We start from the raw sequence: 19,908 nt of genomic DNA, 5'->3' as shown, positions 1-19,908 counted from the left end.
TAATATGCCCTTTTCTTACTTATTATCTTCTCTTTTTTATGCAAGTTAACACAAAGGAAGGTGATATAGTTAAGTAATGAATTAGCCTTCAGTGATATTCTAGAAAAAAAAAAAAAGTCAAAAAAAGTTTTTAGTGGTGTGTCAAGCTAAACAAAAATATGCACTTTATATAGGAAAGTCACTCATACTATACCTTCCTGTAGTTTAGTAACATACACTGATGATGAGATTCTTCACTGATATAAGCCAGTGAAGAGCCCTCAAGGTCTGTAGTGTTTTTGGTGACATGTAGACCTGACCTGCACCTGATAATTGGCTCCTCAGCTGATGCATCCCTGTTCTTACAAGCGAAGACTGCCTACAACTGAGGAGGTGGTTATTCATATCAAAGAAATTTCTTTCTTTCTTTATAAGACATCATTAGTTCCACCTCTTAATTGATAACAAGGGGATAGAAGATGAAGGACCTTTCCACAAAGGTCTGTTACCGCTGACTGATTATTTTATATGTGTATAAGACTCAGTCTGCTTTGCAAAAAGAAACATCTGCTTTATGTTTCCTAATATGTTTTCCTTTTATATGAGCAGGCAACTCTAATTGTCTATAAATTCACTGGGTAAAACAAAGGAGATCTAAATCTTTTCCTAATTACTATCGAGCTTTGTTTTTTTCCACTTCAACTGCTTTTCAATTACAAATTATAATTAAATTGTCACACATTCCTAGTAAATTACTCACTTTAATGGCAGTAAAATAGATCAGATCAGAGAGATTTTCAGGCAGTAGAATCTCCTGGTAGAAAGAGCATGAGTGGCACCAGGATGGCCAGACTCTGGCATGTTGTTACAGGAATGGTTAAAGATCAGACAGCACATTTGAGTGTATCATTGAAAAGAGAAGGTCTTATCCTACAAATGGCATCTTGTTCTTTCCCAGCTGGAGAATATGACTTGAGACAAGCAGACTGCCTAATTCTCTGGCAGTGTCCATGAAGAAACCCACTTGGAAGCATGTTTGCAGTGGTCTCACCTCCATGTGGCTACAGAGGGGAGGAGAAGGCACCTTTCCTATTGGGATGTCACTCAGGCCAGCACCCATCCAGGGGAGGTATCCCCACACCACTAGCAGCCACAGCCCTTCTCCATCTTCGTACCCTGTGTCCACCTGCCCACGAGAGCTCATTCTTCCAGGTGAGGTGCACCTGCAGCCTCCAAGAGGTGTTTGTGTGCCTGGGCTAGAAATGGGACCATGAAAGGATGGGCACTTCACTTAACAGAGGTGGGGTTGGGAGTAGAGAAAGGCAAGGACCCTAGGTATTTAAGAGAAAATGAAAGCAAAGAGTAAGGTCAATTTCTCGGTCAGCAGCCTTGCATACAGAAACAGTCTACTGGCAATGCGGTGTGTAAGACTCTCTTTTTCTCCTAGTGGGCCAGGCAAGACTGGGGAAGTGGAGAGAAAAAAATGCTGTACAAACCCCTGAGCTCAGAGAAGAGGGTTCTCTGCAGAGCCTTCCAGCAGAGGTACTGAACTTCCTGGGACCAGTCTCTGGAGAAGCTAATGTGTTACCCTGTTCATCACCTGCTGTTTTCCCTGGCGTGAATGTGCCGGTTTGGCAGAAGTAATTGCGGTGCAAAATGGTGTAAAAAATAATGTTGATGACCATGCCAGAAGCTCTGAAAAACTTTCTGAGGCTGGTGTTTCTGCAGAGACCACCACAAACCTCGGGGAGAGTGTTTAAAAATCTAGACACATACACAAATATAGTCAAGTATGCTATATGGTACAATTAACAAAACTTTAGAGAAACAGACAAAAGCTGTTTGGTTATGGTTCATTTTAAAGCCATTAATCTACCTCTACCATTATATTTTCATGCCAGTTACTTCCAACTCCCTCCTGCTATGACTTAAATGGAGAGATTTGTGAGGCAAATGAGTGAACGGTGGTATGTGAAATATATTTCATCATTCCTACAAGCTTGAGATTTTAAAAGAAAACAAATATTTTTTTAATATATTTGCCATCTGTTAGTAATTTGGCTGTTGCAGAGTGCAGCAAACAATACTGTACACAATGTGTTTATTGTATGTGATGATTTTTTTTTCTTAATTGCTCCCAAGGTAGTGGCTGCATGACTAAAATGCAAAATGCTCTAGCTGGCTCTGCATTACCCAAGGGACAGTGGATATCCTTGTGGTAGAAAAACAGGCAGCTGAGAGATTGGAAGAGGTCTCCTAACCAAAAGTTTTGAAATACCCATTCTCCATCTGTGAAAGGAGACTCTGACCAAACCCACTTTCATGTATGCATGTTACTGAGCTCAACTTTTCAATTTCAGGGGTGCAATCCTCTATCAGCTGGCTAACTTTAACAAAAGGTTGAATCTCATTCACACAAAACAGTCAGTTCAATGCAATTTAACCACTGCCACAAAAAATCTTACAGAAAGCAACACTTCCTGCTTTCTCCCATACTTGTACACAGGCGGACACGCGGAGCAGCACAGCAGGGCCCAAATACCTGTGGAGTTAGTTTCCCAACCCTCTGTGTTATTGGCTCATTTATCACAACTTCAACTTTGCACACGTCCTTCTCTCTGGGGATGGAGAACTTGAGGTCATCTTCTGACAGGAAGACAGACTGTCCCTTCATCACTTTCATGCCAAGGTTGACACTAATAAAGGAGGAGCAGACAGCTCTTAGGAGAATGGACAGCAGTGGCAACAACCAGGTTTTCTCAAATGGCTTCATATTATTAGGGTACACCAGCTCTTTTCCACTAGTGAAAATGTTCTTGATGAAAGTGGTCTTCTCTTCCTCCGCCAGCAGATTTACACCATATAATGAAGGACCAAAACATTAGTCACAGGATAAAATGTACCACGTTTTCTATTAAGATGCATCCCTTGACTGAAATTTGGACAGAGGCCTTTCAAAATATCCTTGGGTTTTTATAAAATTCATTAGTCAGACGAAATGATAAATGTGTTCTCAGAGTACTTCTAAGGTTTGTTAATCCTTTAAAAAAGAGGAAAAAAAAAAGTATAAGGCATTGAACATCTCTTAAAAACAAGCAAGCAAGCAAGCAAGCAAACACATTTCCTTATAATTCATTATAATTGCAATTTAATTTCAATCAACAAATGAACTTCACCTTTGAACACCATTAAGAACATATATGCTCAGAAAATTAGCTATGTACCAATGAGACTTCTCCCTCAACAGATAAGCTCTCACTGTGCACTCCAGACATTTTCACGAATAAATATTTAGTATGTAGGATCCTCTGCTACCAGCCATTTTTACCACTGGACCATGTTAGTTTTACTGAGTAGCATGTTAATCAAAGTGTATGAGTATCCAGGTAATTTCAAAGTGCAGAAAAGTAGGCGTTTGTCCAGATTCAATGTAAGTAGTAGAATAAAGTAGAATAAGGGAAGTGTGGCTTTTTGTTAAATACATTTTTTCTGTGCCATTGAATGTGGATGAAAAAACTCAACCTTTAGCTCAAAACATGTTCCTAGTACTCTCTACTCTTCCTACTACAGTGACTGACTATCCCACAATGTTAACAGAGATATATATGATACTGCACTGCAAAGGTGAATATTTTCTTTTTCAAAAAAAAAATGTATAGTAATCAGTCTGAACTGAATTAAAAAATAATAATAATAATAAAAACAGTAGTAATAGGGAACAATAGACAACAAGAAAAATAAAATTACACAAGGTCTCTCATGCCCCTAGTTACAGCTGATCTCCTTTTTCATGTTTATAACTTCATAAGAAAAGCATAGTTCTTCTGCCATTAACCAAGCAGTTCTGAAATCCTTATAAGACCCTTATACAACCCTCCGAAGTAACTGGATCTGTGGCCCAAAGAATAGGCAATAAATTGATTTAATTAAATCTAATCAGATCCTAAGCAATTACAAGCTATTAAAGCATCAGGATTCCTTCAGTTTCTTGTAAAAGTTTAGTGCTCTGACTACTGGTTCACACAGTGTAAATATGACCCTGCCAACAGTGAGCTTTCCTGAATATTAATTTAAAAATAAAAATAAAAATAAAAAAAATCCATGTATCTCTTTATATTTCCTTCATTATTACTCACAGATAAGTGTTCACTCTACTGTTATCTGCAGAGTGACCTTCTGAACAGTCTACACTTGTACATAGCCATCAGCTCAGTTCTACGGTTCAGTGAACAAATGGCAGTTAGAATTTGTTAAAGATTATCCCCTCCCTAAAGTAATACAAGACAGATCCACTCACTTCAGCCCAGATTTAAAACTGAAGACACTGGGACTAACATATGTTTAAAGTTAGATGTATGTTGACTGTGGACCCCAGATCTTAACTCTAGTTTTCTGTTTTTTTATCTAAAAATCTTTGTAGTCTGGTCTAAAATTATGCAGCTTTCTCAGTCTGAAAAAGTCTAGGAGAACATGTAGAATTCGAGGTAGAGAAAGGAGAATGAAATTCATGATTTCATCACGTTTTTTAATGTGCTCCAGAAAAAAAAAATAAATAAAATTAAAATAAAAAGCTCGATTTATTTAAAAGCATTTACTTACACATACAGATTTTACTAAAAACCTAATATATAAATGTACCCAAAATATATGCTAATTTTTGTTTCTTTCTGTTAGGATGAGTGTGCATGACACATCATCAAAATGAGCACATCTGAGTCAGCACTCTTCTTCCTGGAATTCACAGTTTTGAAAGACAGTCAGCAATTCCATAAAGGACAGCATGGAAAGAGGGGGAGGAAAACAAATTAGACCTCAGGCTTTTTCCAAGTGAAAGAAGTACAGTTTTCAGTACATGCCTCCTTTTAGCCTGAATATCTGTCTGGTATTTATCACCTAGTGCACGGAATGCTAGCATTTTTCAGAAATACACTATTTTTCCTACAAATGTCAGTTGCAAAGCATGGACAGATGTTCTGAGTGAAGACCTGCTTCACTTGCCCTGCCCTCATCCTACTTCCTGAATCTAGCATGGCAAGGACTGGGCTGAAACAACCTCCTTCACATATGGCTCAAGAAGATGCTGTGCTTAATGTCTCCTCGGGCTTCAGGCATGCCAGAATCCTTGGCCAGCAGGAAACTCCTGGCAGAGGGACTGCAGTAGATTTTAAATTGTCAGAAGAGGAGGAGAAAGAGGTGGAGGAAGAGGAGAAGGAGGAGGAAGAGGAGGAGGAGACCAAAAAAAAAAAAAAAAGGAATAGAAAAAGAAAAAAATATATATATAGCCTGGACAATCTTTACTCCCACCTGAATGGCTACCACAAAAGCACTTTGTACCTTGATGCAACCTAAGCTCCAGTCCAGCAGTGACAGTGTTCAGCAAATGTATTGTTCTCTTTACACTTTCCATACATGCTTACAAAAGAGAAAGCCAGCTGTATCTCTCAATCAAGCACTGTCAGAGCGTTGCTCTTGTAGAGGCATCCACAACTCACTGTGGTTAAGCTCAGGTTGATCTACATTCTGGTGCCTGGCCCATAAAACCCAAGACTGAGTGCAAGTATAAACCTGAGGCGTGGGCAGTGGTTTATTCACTGCCTTTTCTTACCCTGCATCAAAAACACTAAGAGCAGAAAGGCTCCCAGTGGAGCCAGGAGCATTTTGTCCAATTTCATAGTGGATGTATGAGCTATTCTCTGCCACAAAATTGGTCCCATGCTGTCACTTACAGGCAGAAAGTAAAAGAAAGAAAGTCTTACAGGCTTTCTTTAACTGCTTTTGCCTGCAGGCATTGCTCCTGTATCACTGTACACGTGTTTGCCCAATATGTTCCTGCAATTGGTCCCTACTTGTCTGCTGCAGGGCTGTCTCCCTGTGTGGCTGAGTGAAATTCCTGAGAAGTGTAACCTCACTTCCTCAATCCAGTGATAGCAAAACAAAATGACGGGATCCTTTCCGAACATAATGGCAATAAAATGAGATGTCCAAGTGAGAGCCACGATATTAACAGATTCACAGATTCACAGATTCACAGATTTCTCTAGGTTGGAAGAGACCTCAAGATCATCGAGTCCAACCTCCGACCTAACACTAAGTACTCCACTAAACCATATCCCTAAGCTCTACATCTAAACGTCTTTTAAAGACCTCCAGGGATGGTGACTCCACCACCTCCCTGGGCAGCCCGTTCCAATGCTTAATAACCCTTTCGGTAAAGAAGTACTTCCTAACATCCAACCTAAAATTCCCCTGTCGCAACTTTAGCCCATTCCCCCTCGTCCTGTCACTAGGCACGTGGGAGAATAGACCAACCCCCACCTCTCTACAGCCTCCTTTCAGGTAACTGTAGAGAGCGATGAGGTCGCCCCTGAGCCTCCTCTTCTCCAGGCTGAACAAGCCCAGCTCCCTCAGCCGCTCCTCGTAAGACTTGTTCTCCAGACCCCTCACCAGCTTGGTCGCCCTTCTCTGGACTCGCTCGAGCACGTCCATGTCCTTCCTGTAGCGAGGGGCCCAAAACTGAACACAGTACTCGAGGTGCGGCCTCACCAGAGCCGAGTACAGGGGCACAATCACTTCCCTCGACCTGCTGGCCACACTGCTTCTTATACAGGCCAGGATGCCGTTGGCCTTCTTGGCCACCTGAGCACACTGCTGGCTCATATTCAGCCGACTATCCACCAATACTCCCAGGTCCTTCTCGGCCAGGCAGCTTTCCAGCCACTCATCTCCCAGCCTGTAGCTCTGCTTGGGGTTGTTGCAGCCCAGGTGCAGGACCCGGCACTTGGCCTTGTTGAACTTCATGCAGTTGACCTCAGCCCATCGCTCCAGCCTATCCAGATCCTCCTGCAGAGCCTTCCTTCCCTCGAGCAGATCGACACACGCACTTAGCTTGGTGTCGTCTGCAAACTTACTGAGGGTGCACTGGACGCCCTCATCCAGATCATCAATAAAGATATTAAAGAGGACCGGCCCCAGTACCGAGCCCTGGGGGACTCCACTAGTGACCGGCCTCCAACCAGATTTGACTCCATTCACCACAACTCTCTGGGCCCGGCCATCCAGCCAGTTTCTAACCCAGCGAAGCGTACGCCAGTCCAAGCCCCGAGCAGCCAGTTTCTCGAGGAGAATGTTGTGGGGAACGGTGTCAAAAGCCTTACTGAGGTCAAGGTAGACCACGTCCACAGCCTTTCCCTCATCCACCAAGCGCGTCACTTGGTCATAGAAGGAGATCAGGTTCGTCAAGCAGGACCTGCCTTTCATAAACCCATGCTGACTGGGCCTGATCGCCTGCTTGCCCTGCAAGTGCCGCATGATGACCCTCAAGATAATCTGCTCCATGAGCTTCCCCAGCACTGAGGTCAAACTGACAGGCCTATAGTTCCCCGGGTCTGCCCTCCGGCCCTTCTTATAGATGGGCGTCACATTGGCTAGCCGCCAGTCGACTGGGACCTCCCCCGATAGCCAGGACTGCCGATAAATGATGGAAAGCGGCTCGGCCAGCTCCTCCGCCAGTTCTCTCAGTACCCTTGGGTGGATCCCATCCGGCCCCATCGACTTGCGCACATCCAAGCTCCGTAGCAGGTCGCCAACCATTTCCTCATGGATAGCGAAGGCCACATCCTGCTCCCCATCCCCTTCCACCAGCTCAGGGCACTGGGTGTCCGGAGAACAACCGGTATTGCCGCTAAAGACTGAGGCAAAGGCGGCATTAAGCACCTCAGCCTTTTCCTCATCCTTAGTAACTAGGTTTCCCCTCGCATCCAGTAAAGGATGGAGATTCTCCCTAGTCCTCCGTTTCGCGTTGATGTATTTGTAAAAGGATTTTTTGTTGTCTTTAACGGCAGTAGCCAGATTGAGCTCCAGATGAGCTTTGGCCTTTCTAATTTTCTCCCTGCACAGCCTCGCTACATCCTTGTAGTCCTCCTCAGTGGCCCGCCCTTTTTTCCAAAGATTATAAACCCTCTTTTTTCTGCTAAGCTCCAGCCGCAACTCTCTGTTGAGCCAGGCCGGTCTTCTTCCACGCCGGCTCATCTTTGGGCACGTGGGGACGGACCGCTCCTGTGCCATCACGATTTCCTTCTTGAGGAGCGCCCAGCCTTCCTGGACTCCTCTGCCCTTCAGAACCGCCTCCCAAGGGACTCGGCCAACCAGCGTCCTGAGCAGCTCAAAGTCAGCCCTCCGGAAGTCCAAGACAGCAGTTTTACTGGTCCCCTTCCTGGCCTCGCCAAGAATAGAGAACTCTACCATTTCGTGGTCACTCTGCCCCAGACAGCTTCCGACCACCACATCTCCCACCAGTCCGTCACTGTTTGTGAACAGAAGGTCTAGCGGGGCACCACCCCTGGTAGGTTCACTGACCAGCTGCGTCAGGAAGCTATCTCCCACGCTCTCCAGAAACCTCCTAGACTGCTTTCTCTGTGCCGTGTTGTGTTTCCAGGATATGTCCGGGAAGTTGAAGTCCCCCACGAGGACAAGCGCCGACGATTTTGCAACTTCTGTCAGTTGCCTATAAAACTCCTCATCCGTCTCCTCATCCTGGTTCGGCGGTCTATAGCAGACCCCCACCAGGATGCTAGCCTTGCCGGCCTTCCCACGGATCCTAACCCACAGGGATTCAACCTTATCATTCCCAGCCTGGAGTTCCACAACATCAAAAGATTCTCTAATGTAGAGAGCCACGCCACCACCCCTTCTGTGCTGCCTGTCCCTCCTGAAGAGCCGATAGCCAGGCATTGCAGCACTCCAGTCGTGGGAGCGGTCCCACCACGTCTCCGTGATGGCAACCAAGTCGTAGCCTGCCTGCTGCACAATGGCTTCCAGCTCCTCCTGTTTGTTACCCATGCTGCGTGCATTAGTGTAGATGCACTTCAGCTGGGCCATCGCCTTCTTCCCCGGCCTAGCCATTGTTTCCCCCGGCACAGCTCCAACAAGCCTTGTTTGAGCCCCGTCCCCCTTCTTACCTAGTTTAAAGCTCTCTCTATGAGCCCCGCCAGCTCCTGGCCTAGGATCCGTTTTCCCCTTGGAGATAGAGACCCATCTGGGGCCATCAGGCCGGGTGCCGAGTAAAGCTCCCCATGGTGAAAAAACCCAAAATTTCTATGCTGGCACCAGCCTCTGAGCCACCTATTAACCACATGAGCTTTCCGTGTCCTCTCCGTGCCTCTCCCTTCCCCCGTAGGGATGGACGAAAACACCACCTGCACTCCCGCTCCCTCCACCAATCGTCCCAGCCCCCTATAGTCCTGTTTGATGGCCCTGAGGCTTCTCTTTTCAACATCATCGCTGCCAGCCTGGACTATCAAAAGCGGGTAATAGTCAGAGGGGCGAACCAGGTTTGGAAGCTTCCTGGTAACGTCTCTGACCCTGGCCCCAGGGAGGCAGCAGACTTCCCTATGTGTGGGGTCAGGCCGACAAATAGGGCCCTCCGTTCCCCTGAGGAGGGAGTCGCCCACAACAATCACCCTTCTTTCTTTCTTGGTGGAGGCAGTCCTGAGGCGTGGAGTCAACTTCCTCACCTCAGGCATCCTCCCGGGTAGGCTTCCTACCTCATCCTCACCCACGGGTCTCTCGAGCCCCAGGGCCTCAAACCTATTGTTCAAGGGCACCTGGGAAGGCGGCGCCGGAAGGGGAGGGCATCTCCTGCGAGGTCGAGCAGGGACCTGTCTCCATTCCTCCTCAACTCGCAGGTCCCCTCCCTCTGCCCGATGGCAACAGGGCAGGGGGTCCACCCCCCTTTGGGGCGTCTCACCCTGGTCCCTCTCCCTCCGGTCCTGCAGGGAGTCACTCCACCAGTCTATCTCCCGCTCGCACTCCCTGATATCCCTCAGCCTCTGCACCTCCTCCTTGAGCTCTGCCACCATGCGGACCAGGTCGTCCACCTGCTCGCACCTCACGCAAGCAGTCTCCCTGCCTCCCGCCGATGGCAGCAAGAGGCTCAGACACTCCCCGCATCCGGAGACCTGAACTGCCGCATGTTTGGACGGGCAGTCGGTCTGGGTGTGCACTGACTTCCTAGAGAAGGCACCGTGCCTGGTGGAGACCATTGTAGCCCAGTCGACAGGAGAGTGCCGTTGGAGGAGTTGTCCCTATGGGCGGGTGTGAGCGCTCCGCCCTGCCTGCCCGCCCTGCCCGCGCCAACTGCCTCGCTAACTGCCGCGTCACTCCCACCGCGCCGCTCCCTGTTTGCCGGCCCTGGTCGCCGCGCTCCTGGTCGCTCGCGCTCCCTAAGGGCTGCCTTTGAACGGCCGGGGGGAGGAGCTGTCGCTGACGCTACTGGCCCCGCCTACGCCTCGTCAGCCTCCCTCACGGGGGCTGCCGGTGCCTGGCGGCTCCCTCACGTAGGCTCGATGCCCGAAAAATAGCCCTGCCTGTCCCGATCCCGCGCTCCGCTGCAGCACGCGTCTGCCCCGGAGCCGGTCGCCTCGGCAAGTGGCCAACATTCTCTTTTGTATAAAATTTTGTTTCAGACTGTATAAGACTTTTGTGTAAAGAAGGACATTGCTTCAGCAAAGTCATGCATGTCCTACAAGGCACTTATGCTGATGCACAGTGTCCATGTGTTGTTGCTCTACAGCAGATGTAGCACAGCTGGTGATGCCACTTTTTTTTGTGGCTCTTCTAAGTTGCTTACAGCTTCCCTACTGCTCTACCCTTAATATCATCACTAAGCCTGATTCATCCCTCCTATTCCTTCTTGTGTCACTTATGTTTCCAGAATGAAGGATACTGAGGTATTACTTCCAAATATGCTGCAATATTTCATATAAACTTAGATGCTTAATGAAATCATGAAGTTCATTAACAATGCATTAGGAAGATTAGTGCAGTGTTTTTAGACTAAGCTGTTTCCTCATTGATTTTCTAAAGGTTTGGCTATAGAGTAAAATAGCTGAACTCCAGGTGAGTTGTGTGCTTACCAAGCTCACAGAAACAGGACCTAGCAGCTTAGGTCTGAGAAGCAAAACAGACATATCAGTTCATCACTGTATTATATATTAGTTGCTATCTCTTGGCAGGGTTGCAAATAGTCAAGGGTCTGGAGCACATGATTTATGAAGAGGGGTCAAGACAGCTGGGTTTGTTTAGCCTGAAGAAGCGAAGGCTATGGGACAATCTTATATCTGCTTTCAGATGTCTAACAAAGGAGTGCAGAGAACCTGGATGTGAACAGCAAAGAAGTAAGATGCAACAAACAAAATTCACAACAAGGGAAATTCCAATTAGATATTAGGGAAGAGAAATCCACAGAGAGCACTGCCAGTGGAACGGGTCACCCGGGGAGGCTGTGGAGTCTCTACGGTGGAATTTACCTGCAGGGGTCTTTTACACCCTAAGTCATGCTGATTCTCAGCCAAAATGATACAGCTTTCTGGATCCCAGGACCCAAGTGAATTACCCGCTGTGTTTTTCTGAAACACTGCATTGTACCCTGCAGACTGTCCAGTAATTCCCGTGAGATCCAATATAAAACCGTACTAGCATAAGAAGTGTGTTGACAAAGAAAGAGGCATCCTTTGACATGACTAGAGGTGGATTTGCCAATCTGACACTGCCAGAGAAAAACTGCCTGAAATAAACTGGGAACCTGGAAGAGGAGTCCACCTCTGGCAATTTGGACAATGGATATTCTTCTTGGTGCAAAACATCACCCCAAGGATGTGTACAAGGCACTGTGCAAGGGACACTCAGCAAGGGGAACTCCAAAGAGCTCCTTGTCTACCAGCAGACCTTTGCCCTGCTCTGCAGATGATCCCAGATGATCCAGGGGAGCAAGAAGGGAGAGGGAGAAGCAGCCTCTGAGGAGGCATTGGTGTGACTCTGATGAGCTAAGAGAGGAGTAGAGCACGTTGGGTACAGTTTAGAGGAGAGTGACTGAGAACGTCTGATGCGGTTTGTTAAACATTTCCTCCAAAAGCTAGAAGAACTAGTTTTCCCTCAAGGCTGCTGGGGCACATGTGAAAAAATATGCAATTGTTAATTACAAGCATAAGTGTTCTCAGCCAAATACAAATGACTTTCAAGAGGGGAGGGGAGGGGAGGGGAGGGGAGGGAAGGGAAGGGAAGGGAAGGGAAGGGAAGGGAAGGGAAGGGAAGGGAAGGGAAGGGACTCAAACACTGTTGTAGAGTTATCACTATCACAAAATTTCTGACAGAACTTTTCAATTTAACATTAACTAGTGTAAATTTCTCAAGTGTTAACTGTCTTCAGAATCTGGAGAACTGTGTATGTCCCTCAAAAGTATCCATGAGTTATGGAAAGCTCGCCATCTGTGCAGAACCCATCCAGAGGTACATACAGAAACTCTCAGCTGTGTACCTCCAGAACCATGTCAAAGCACATCTGGTCTTTTAGATAATCTTTGGAAACAAAATTTATCATTGCAACTCCTGCATGAATGAAATTTTAAAGAATGTAAATATTAATAAGCTGGTGGAAAGGTTTCCAGCACTTCTTCTTTATTTAAAGTTATAAAGGCAGGTATCCCTGAGTCTGAATCTGAGGGGACCTAATGTTACGTAAGTAAAGACTAATCCCAAAGATATAGATACACTTCTACTAATGCAAAACTACTGAAAATAAGACTGGGGGGGGGGGGAAGGGGGGGGTAGCTCTCAGTTGTAATACTTAAAACTTTACTAAAAGAACTGTAAACACAAGCGACCGTAAGCCAAGTTTCAATGACATCCAAAGTCTTCAGTGAGATTTGGATGAGACTTTAGGAGCTGTGACTTTAGGATGAGACTTTAGACTGTGTGACAAAATCTCTGCTGTCTGGGAGATTTCACAGAACAATAGCATTCGAAATTGCCCTCTTCTTTCACAAAGCTTAAAAGAGATTATAGAGCATGATTGGTTTGGGCTGGGAGTTGGCCTGATTTGTTTTAATGAACACCAGGAAAAGTTTACCAAAAAAAAAAAAAAAAGACCACGGGATTTTTTTAAGAAGGCAGGATTAAAGAGAATAAATTGTTGTTCCTTGCACGATTTCTAGGAAATAAGATAAATATTATTACAGCAATTAAAACTTATCCCAGGGCAATAAGAGGACCCTAAAATATTCAGTTAGGGGATTGTCACTTCAGAATGTGCAATTAACCCATGCACCATTGGACTCTTTGCTATTTAACATCTTAGCTCCGCACACTACAAACAAAGATTAGAGGCCACAGTGAAACTAAGTATTCAACAAAGTATTTGCAGAGTTAAGGAATGCTAGGTAGCAGTTTTCTTCTTTTCTTCCCTTCTCAGTTTTGGTCTGTAAACAAAGTCCTATGCACTTTTTCACAAATCCTGTGCATTTTTATGCAAAGTATTTTTTGTCTATTGACTTATCTTCATCAAGGAAAACAGATGAAGGATGTAAAGCACATCAGATATATGCAGGTCATTAGAGTTTCTCTGTTGTCCTCTCGTAGCAGTGGCACAATACTTAGAGTATAAAGAAACAAAAATATAAGCAAAGAAACAAAAAAAAAGTGTTCTTTATTCTACTCTCTTCCACATTACAGATATTGATTCTAAGATTAAAACCTGATATAGTTTCAGTTTACAGAGGTTAGTTTTTACTTCAGTGTTCATTCTCAGTGTGTTGTCGTTACTCCCATAAACTAAATTATGATTCATCCAAGCTTAGGGTATTAGGTGGTGGAAACTGAGTATAGCAGTATCCCCCATTTGCCGAAGGGCCACCATAAGACTGAAAGCATATTTGGTGTTACACAAAGACAGACAAGAAGCTGAGGAGAAAAATCTGAATGTGATTCCATAAACATTAATGCAGTGTAATGTCAGGTATTGGACCTTAAGGCAAGGGGGAAGGAGCAGGGTGCTGGTTTCACCATGCGGACAGGATCCCTTCCATAACCAAATACCTGGGGCCCAGCGCCAGGAGTGAGGACTGAGAGGTAATGGAAAACCAAATTATTATTTTCCACAGGGTTCCTCAGTAGCCCTTGCTGAAAACCCTTTCCATTTCTAACTTGTTATGAGACCCCTTCTGCAGCAAGCTGCAGCTGCAAGGCCCTCCCTTCCCGTTAAACAGAGTTAAGGTGCAGAAGGCAACTGGGGGGCTAGGGGAGTTAGCAGCAGGACAGTCGAGGGGAAGAGGAATGCTGAGAGAAAGACTTTAAATGAACCAGTAGCAGGGATAAATAACAGCTTGGCACATAACCATCTCACAGCGTACTGTTGAAAAGGCAGAGCAGGTCAGGGTCCCAGGCTGAGACTAACAAGAAGAAGCTATTGATTGCAGTTGCCGCTTAGACACCACCGGCACAGTGCCCTTTTAAGTGTTAAATATATCTGCTTATAGTGTTAGAAGTACATTAAATTTTGAGATAGAGATCATACTGTTGGCAGATGTCTAATGTAACAAAGACAACTGAAAAAGCAAAGAAAATCAAGTCTTGGCTATTGTTTTCTTATAGACAAGAGACTAATACCTAAACTGCATTTTCTGAACAGGTAAGTATCTTATCCCAAACAGAACAATGAAAATGTCCTTATCTTCAGTTCTTTTAAGCCCAGATGGGAAGGATAAAAATGAAATGATTTTTTTTCTTAGTTGCTCTTTATGTTTTTAAGACCTTTACACAAGTAGGCGTTGCCACACTCTGACTACTATACTCCACCAGACGTGAACACTGAATTGGAACAGAGTGCAGTGCAGACATGGCTCAGATAAATAAGTTATTATATCTTTTTGACAGCTGTTTGAGGAACTCCATAAAGCACCCCAACTTCCAGAGAGGTTCCTCCACTGATGCTGTTAGTATGATATTTTCCTGCACATCACCCTCATGCTCCTGGGACTGAGCGCTCACTGATTTCCCACCTTCCCCTTGGCAGCATAAAGCTACAGAAGACATCTGTTTGCAGGGAGGTCAAGCCAGCCTAGGAGAAACATAAAACAAGCCTACCACTTTGCCATTTCCAGGACTAATTAACCTTTCAGAAGATTTGGATATTTCCACTTATAATTTTATTTAAACCATTCAGATACAGCAAGAGGTTGTTCTGTCAGCAATTAAAGGGAGTAGGCTACTTCTCAGTGAAGACAGTAACACAATCCACTGCATTTTTTACTGCTTTTGTTTGTTTGTTTGCTTTTATTTTAGTTTAGTGTCTTGGTGGTACTTTCATAAGAGTATGACACAACTGTGAAGCTCAGGAAGGTGTTTAATCTCCCTCTCCTCTTTCTGTACAAGAATGGAGAGAAATCCTGGAGACTCTTTGTTATGAGAGAGGGGGTAAAAACTAGGGGAAAACTGGTGAAAATAGTAAAATGAAAGGACTAGAACAACTGCTAGATAAGCCATTCTTTTGGCTTTATATATAATCATATGCACTGCAGAGAGAGAATAAGAACAACTCTTCCTAACAGTAGAGAAGTCAAGCAAGTGGGTAGACGAGTGGTTTCCCCTGGTCCACATAGAAATAACTCAAAAGTAAAAATGAAAACTAGCTCTAATAATGGAAACTGTGGATGGGTGAAAGAAGGCAAGTGTAATGAGTAGAGGAAATTTCCCAAGAGATTTTAACTTCAAGTAGACGTTTCATGTTAGCAATTAACTAGCTATGGATAGAAAAGAAATGAGTGAAACATAAGCAGGCTACCCAGGATTAGTCAATGATTATCATGTTGGTGTTAGAAGGATAAAAGTATTTGCCTCACCTTGAGCCATGAGTTCGGCAAGCAACGGCAAAAATTAGTGCACTGCACTCAGTACTTAATGTGACAACACAAAGCTGGCTCTGCAGCCCCATACTTTTCCTTTGCTAGCTATGGACACACCTCAAGTGTGAGGTGCTAGATGAGCTCAACCCATGTCAAAGCAACTACACCAGTGAATGAATGCATCCCTGACCCAACGGCGTGGGGGTGTGAAAGCCCATGGAATAGGAACAGAAAAAGCCTTCCGTGCAAGGAAGAGAAAAGTGAGGAGACGGGGAGCCCGTGACCAGCTGCCTGGTAGTGACCTTGTTTCACTACACCATGAACTACATGGTGTGATACCTTTGTGAAACAATCATCAGGCTGTGGTGATGAAATGCAACACCACTGACACACTGCACCTTTCCGCAGCGTCGTGCATCTGCTCATGTACTGAGGAAGCTGTGTGATCACACCCAGCCTTGTCCTGCACGGACAGCTGCGGGCTTCCACCTCTGGCTGACACCCTTGTATGGATAAAAACTTACTAGGAGCACAGCATGTGGTTTTGATGTTTTTAGAATAATTTCTTTACGCAGTGTTGTTGGTTGGCTGGTTTTCTGAGTGTGGGGGAAAAAGCTGGTGAGCCTTGAAGCTGACGGCAGAGGTTTTGAATTTCTGCAAAGGAAGATTTTGCAGGCTGCTCTGCACAAAGACAAGCTCACTGAAGGGTGTACTGCATCTCACAGAACTAAACAAGCGTTGCAGTCTTCTGCACATGCTACACACAGGATTTTCTTGAATGCTTAAATTTTAACAGCTGGTAGATGGTATAGTTTACACTTTCCCACAATCACAGTGTCTTGGTTCATCTCTCTGAGCCTTAGACATGTGAAACTTGGAGACTCATTTAAGATTTTCACCAAGATTACTGCTATACTCTGGCTGAAAAAGATGAGTCTCCAAAGAGCAATTCCTTCCTGTTTATACAGATACCTAAAGGCAAGAGGATGGATTTAGAACAGACACAAATTTAGGTTTACAAAGTTGTGCGAGGGGGTTTGATGTTCCCTACATACAAATCAAAAGAGATTTTGAAGTTCTGTGAAATCCATAATGTAACATAAGTGTTATTATTACATGCAAATTATATTTGACAAACAGAGAGAATGCACTAAATCAAATAGTAGCACACCTTATTGAAATTATTGTAGATCCAAAACCACACAGTCCTTCTTTTATTAACAGATTTTTAGTGACAAAGTTATATCCTTCTGCATTCAGGATGCCTGCACACTGCAGCTACAGCCTGTCTGCTCATGCGGTCAATGGTATAATGGTTTTAGACAACTGGAGGCTATATTTGGCAGAAAATCACACATGGTCCAGCTACAGTTTATTGTCACAGCCAGCTACTAGAGTTCTTAGAAATGCTGTTGCAGGTGATGATAGCAGCTAGAGACAGAAAGAGCACATTTCATTAAGGAGTGTTTAACAACTTCCCAAACATAGTCTATTCAAGTCTTTTGTCCAACTGCACAAAAGGCAGCTGAATCACACCAAGGATCTCATATTGCAAGTTGAGAAATCACGAAGTTGTGATGGACACCGTCGCTACAACAATTGCAGACCACACAGTCAATGGCAGGAGATAAGTAAATCAGGGTCCACAAGCAGTGACCACAGAATCTCAGAGAGAGACAGAGAAAAGCAAAGTTAAAGTATTCATCAAGAATGATATGCTTACTGTCTCTTTCTGCTCAACAAGTGTAATCAAGCAGATCCCAGTTTTAATGTAGCATTAATTGACTAGCATGTGCTATGTTACTGTGCTGTTTTTACTACATGTATTGTTGCCATCTAAATTCACTGTTAGATTGACTATGAAGTCAGAGGTCAGTATTTCTTTTCCCCATGAATACATTCACTCTTCTTGTCCTGTAATTAGTATCATAAACATTATCACAGGAAAGCACTTTGAGGACTGCAGAAAATGAATTTAATGAGGGAACAGGCATGAGGTAGTTCCACTTAAAAATTCAAGTCACTGTTCAGGAACTTGTTTATTCATTTGTCATTATACTTGCCTAACTCTTCCCAGAGCAGGGATCAGTGCTAGAGAAAATGGTCAAAATCTAAAGGTGCCCAGATACAAACCAGCTTATTCTCTAGAGCAAAACAATCTGCATGCAGTCATGTTATTATTAAAGTAAACCATACAGAAGAATCACAATGAAAATGCTGGCAGGCTCACAACAGTAACGCCCAAGTAAGAGAAAGAAGATGGGACAACTTCTACAGATGCATGTACTCTTTCACTGTGCGAAGAACTGGTGATTTCCAGTATCAGTGAATCCCACAGACACACTGGACATATGTCACCAGCAGGCATGCGTTTTGCCTAAAGTAATGAGTAGCTCTGAGTTAACTGAGATGATGAACTACTAGAACTCTTTAAGCAGCAAACATGTAACTTGCAAAATACGCTTTTAATAAATACTTCAAGAAGCTATGTATAATTGTTTACAGGACTTTTTGAAGCATCTCAGAGCAACACAGAGTGAGAGAAACTAATCTCTAAAAGCTGTTTTAAAGTTTAATTATACATAAGTGAATAAAAATGAGCAAGAAATTAAAAGACTGTGCAAGCTGTGTTCTTGTGTGTTCAGAAACAAACATAAACATTTACACACATATATGACCAATGAGCAGCCATCTAAATCAGATGAGTAAAGTCAGCTGTCTAAACACACAAAAATGTGAAAAGCCTTGCAGATATCTCCTGCAAAATAAAAGTCTACAATTTTAAAGCATTCATTTAAAAACAAATTCTTCCAGTTAAATAATATATCCTTTGGGCAGACTTACAAATATCAAAAGATTTCATGATGTTTTTCAGTGCTTCGTAATACATTTCTCTCTCTCAGTGTGCTTTTATTAAAAAGACAATTTTAAGAAAAGAACTCTTACTAAGTGTTTCCAAGCTCTTATAAAATATAAAAGCATAAAGTTTTATTAGTGCTGGTGGAAGAAAGCCAGCACAGTTAAGAAATCTCTATCAACTTGAATCTTAAGTTAAACTAAGTTACTTGGAACCCTTAACTTCCATGGGTCTACTAAACAACCAGCAAAACCCAGCGCCTGTTTCCCTTCTAAGTCAGAATTGAGCTTTCAACCACCCCAAGTTCAAAAAATTGCTGTCTGATTGCCTTGGTGCAACATTTGTTAAGCATTTAAATATTACAAGCACAAACACAATAGCATTCAGCATATACAACAAACCTGAAACAGATACTTACGGGTAGCAATATTAGTCCAGGAGGCTGAACACAAGATCATACTAAAATAAAAGGAATAATGAATGTCACTGACCTGGTAGTCTCTGGTTTAAAAAGGCTGGCAGAGAAAGAAATCCAATGAGTGGGCGACAGAGGGAGGGAGGGAGGGAGAGGGAGAGAGAGAGAGAGAGATGAAATTCCAGTCTTTTTGGTCAGCTTGGCTGTAGTTTCCTTTGTGCTAAAATTTGACAATAAACACTCTTTACTTGCAAGACTGCTCCTGGCTGCAGAGCCCCAGAGTACAAATGCTTTTGGGCTCCCTATGATAAGGGCATTCTGAGATGCCTTGCAGTGTTTACACTCAGCAATGCCTCTCTGGCAGCCAGCCCCGGATCTTCCCTTTCCCTTCTGCTAGTTAAATCTGTTGGGACTAGAAACTGAGCTCCTGTGAATAATGCTTGCTCATTTTTTCTCCCCACTTTTGCTGGCTTACTCCCTGCTACACACACACACACAGGCACACACACAAACTTATGTATGTAATAAAGACTCAGAGATAGTTGTGACTTAAAATCTTTTCAGATCACTCAGTTTTTCCCCTCAAAAAGGGGAATTCTTTAATGAAATACAGATGTGATTAATTTCCTTCCTAATATAGTAGCATAGTTTAGTTTGATCTTATTTGAGGTTGGAAGATGAAATTAAAATCAAGTAAATTATCTATTTTATTGTAAAGTGTATTGCATGCTTACAAATTTGATACTTCTTACAAGCTGAACCGTTCAGATGGCTGCAGTTCAAAATCCTTTTGCATAAGAAAGTATAAAGTATTCAAATTAACGCAGTACAGGCCAAATCCCAGCAGTGATTTAACACCTCAATATGCCCCTCCAGCCTTCTGACACCAGATTTGCATCAGATTTGTAGATTTGACTGGCTGCTGGAAGTCTGTAAAATGTGCTACCACATTCTGGCATGTTGTTGTACCCTGAGAAGTATGC

At 43.9% G+C, this 19,908-nt stretch overlaps 1 protein-coding gene across 16 annotated transcripts in view; it reads right to left on the bottom strand.

The window, feature by feature from the left end:
- FREM1 (FRAS1 related extracellular matrix 1) overlaps nucleotides 1-19,321 on the bottom strand; it is a 75,905-nt gene extending 56,584 nt beyond the window's left edge. For 10 of the 16 annotated variants that reach the window (XR_014576455.1, XR_014576456.1, XR_014576457.1 and 7 more), the window contains exons 1-2: nucleotides 8,937-9,073; nucleotides 2,522-3,019 (exon numbers count right to left, since the gene is read on the bottom strand). Coding sequence is in view for 13 of the 16 variants with exons in the window: in XM_083816357.1 (XP_083672483.1) it covers nucleotides 2,522-2,752 (231 nt within the window). In the remaining 3 variants the exon portion in view is untranslated. Of the gene's footprint in view, nucleotides 1-2,521; nucleotides 3,020-8,936; nucleotides 9,074-9,491; nucleotides 9,645-9,812; nucleotides 9,998-18,928 lie in introns of those variants that run through there. The other 6 variants (XM_083816365.1, XM_083816366.1, XM_083816368.1 and 3 more) reach the window with 6 other exon arrangements.
- Nucleotides 19,322-19,908: the final 587 nt, after the last annotated feature.

This window comes from Anser anser (genome assembly GCF_964211835.1).
Source record: "Anser anser genome assembly, chromosome: Z".
Lineage (NCBI taxonomy): Eukaryota > Metazoa > Chordata > Aves > Anseriformes > Anatidae > Anser > Anser anser.
Note: the sequence above shows the minus strand (reverse complement) of the source record. Positions and strands in the feature narration are given on the sequence as shown.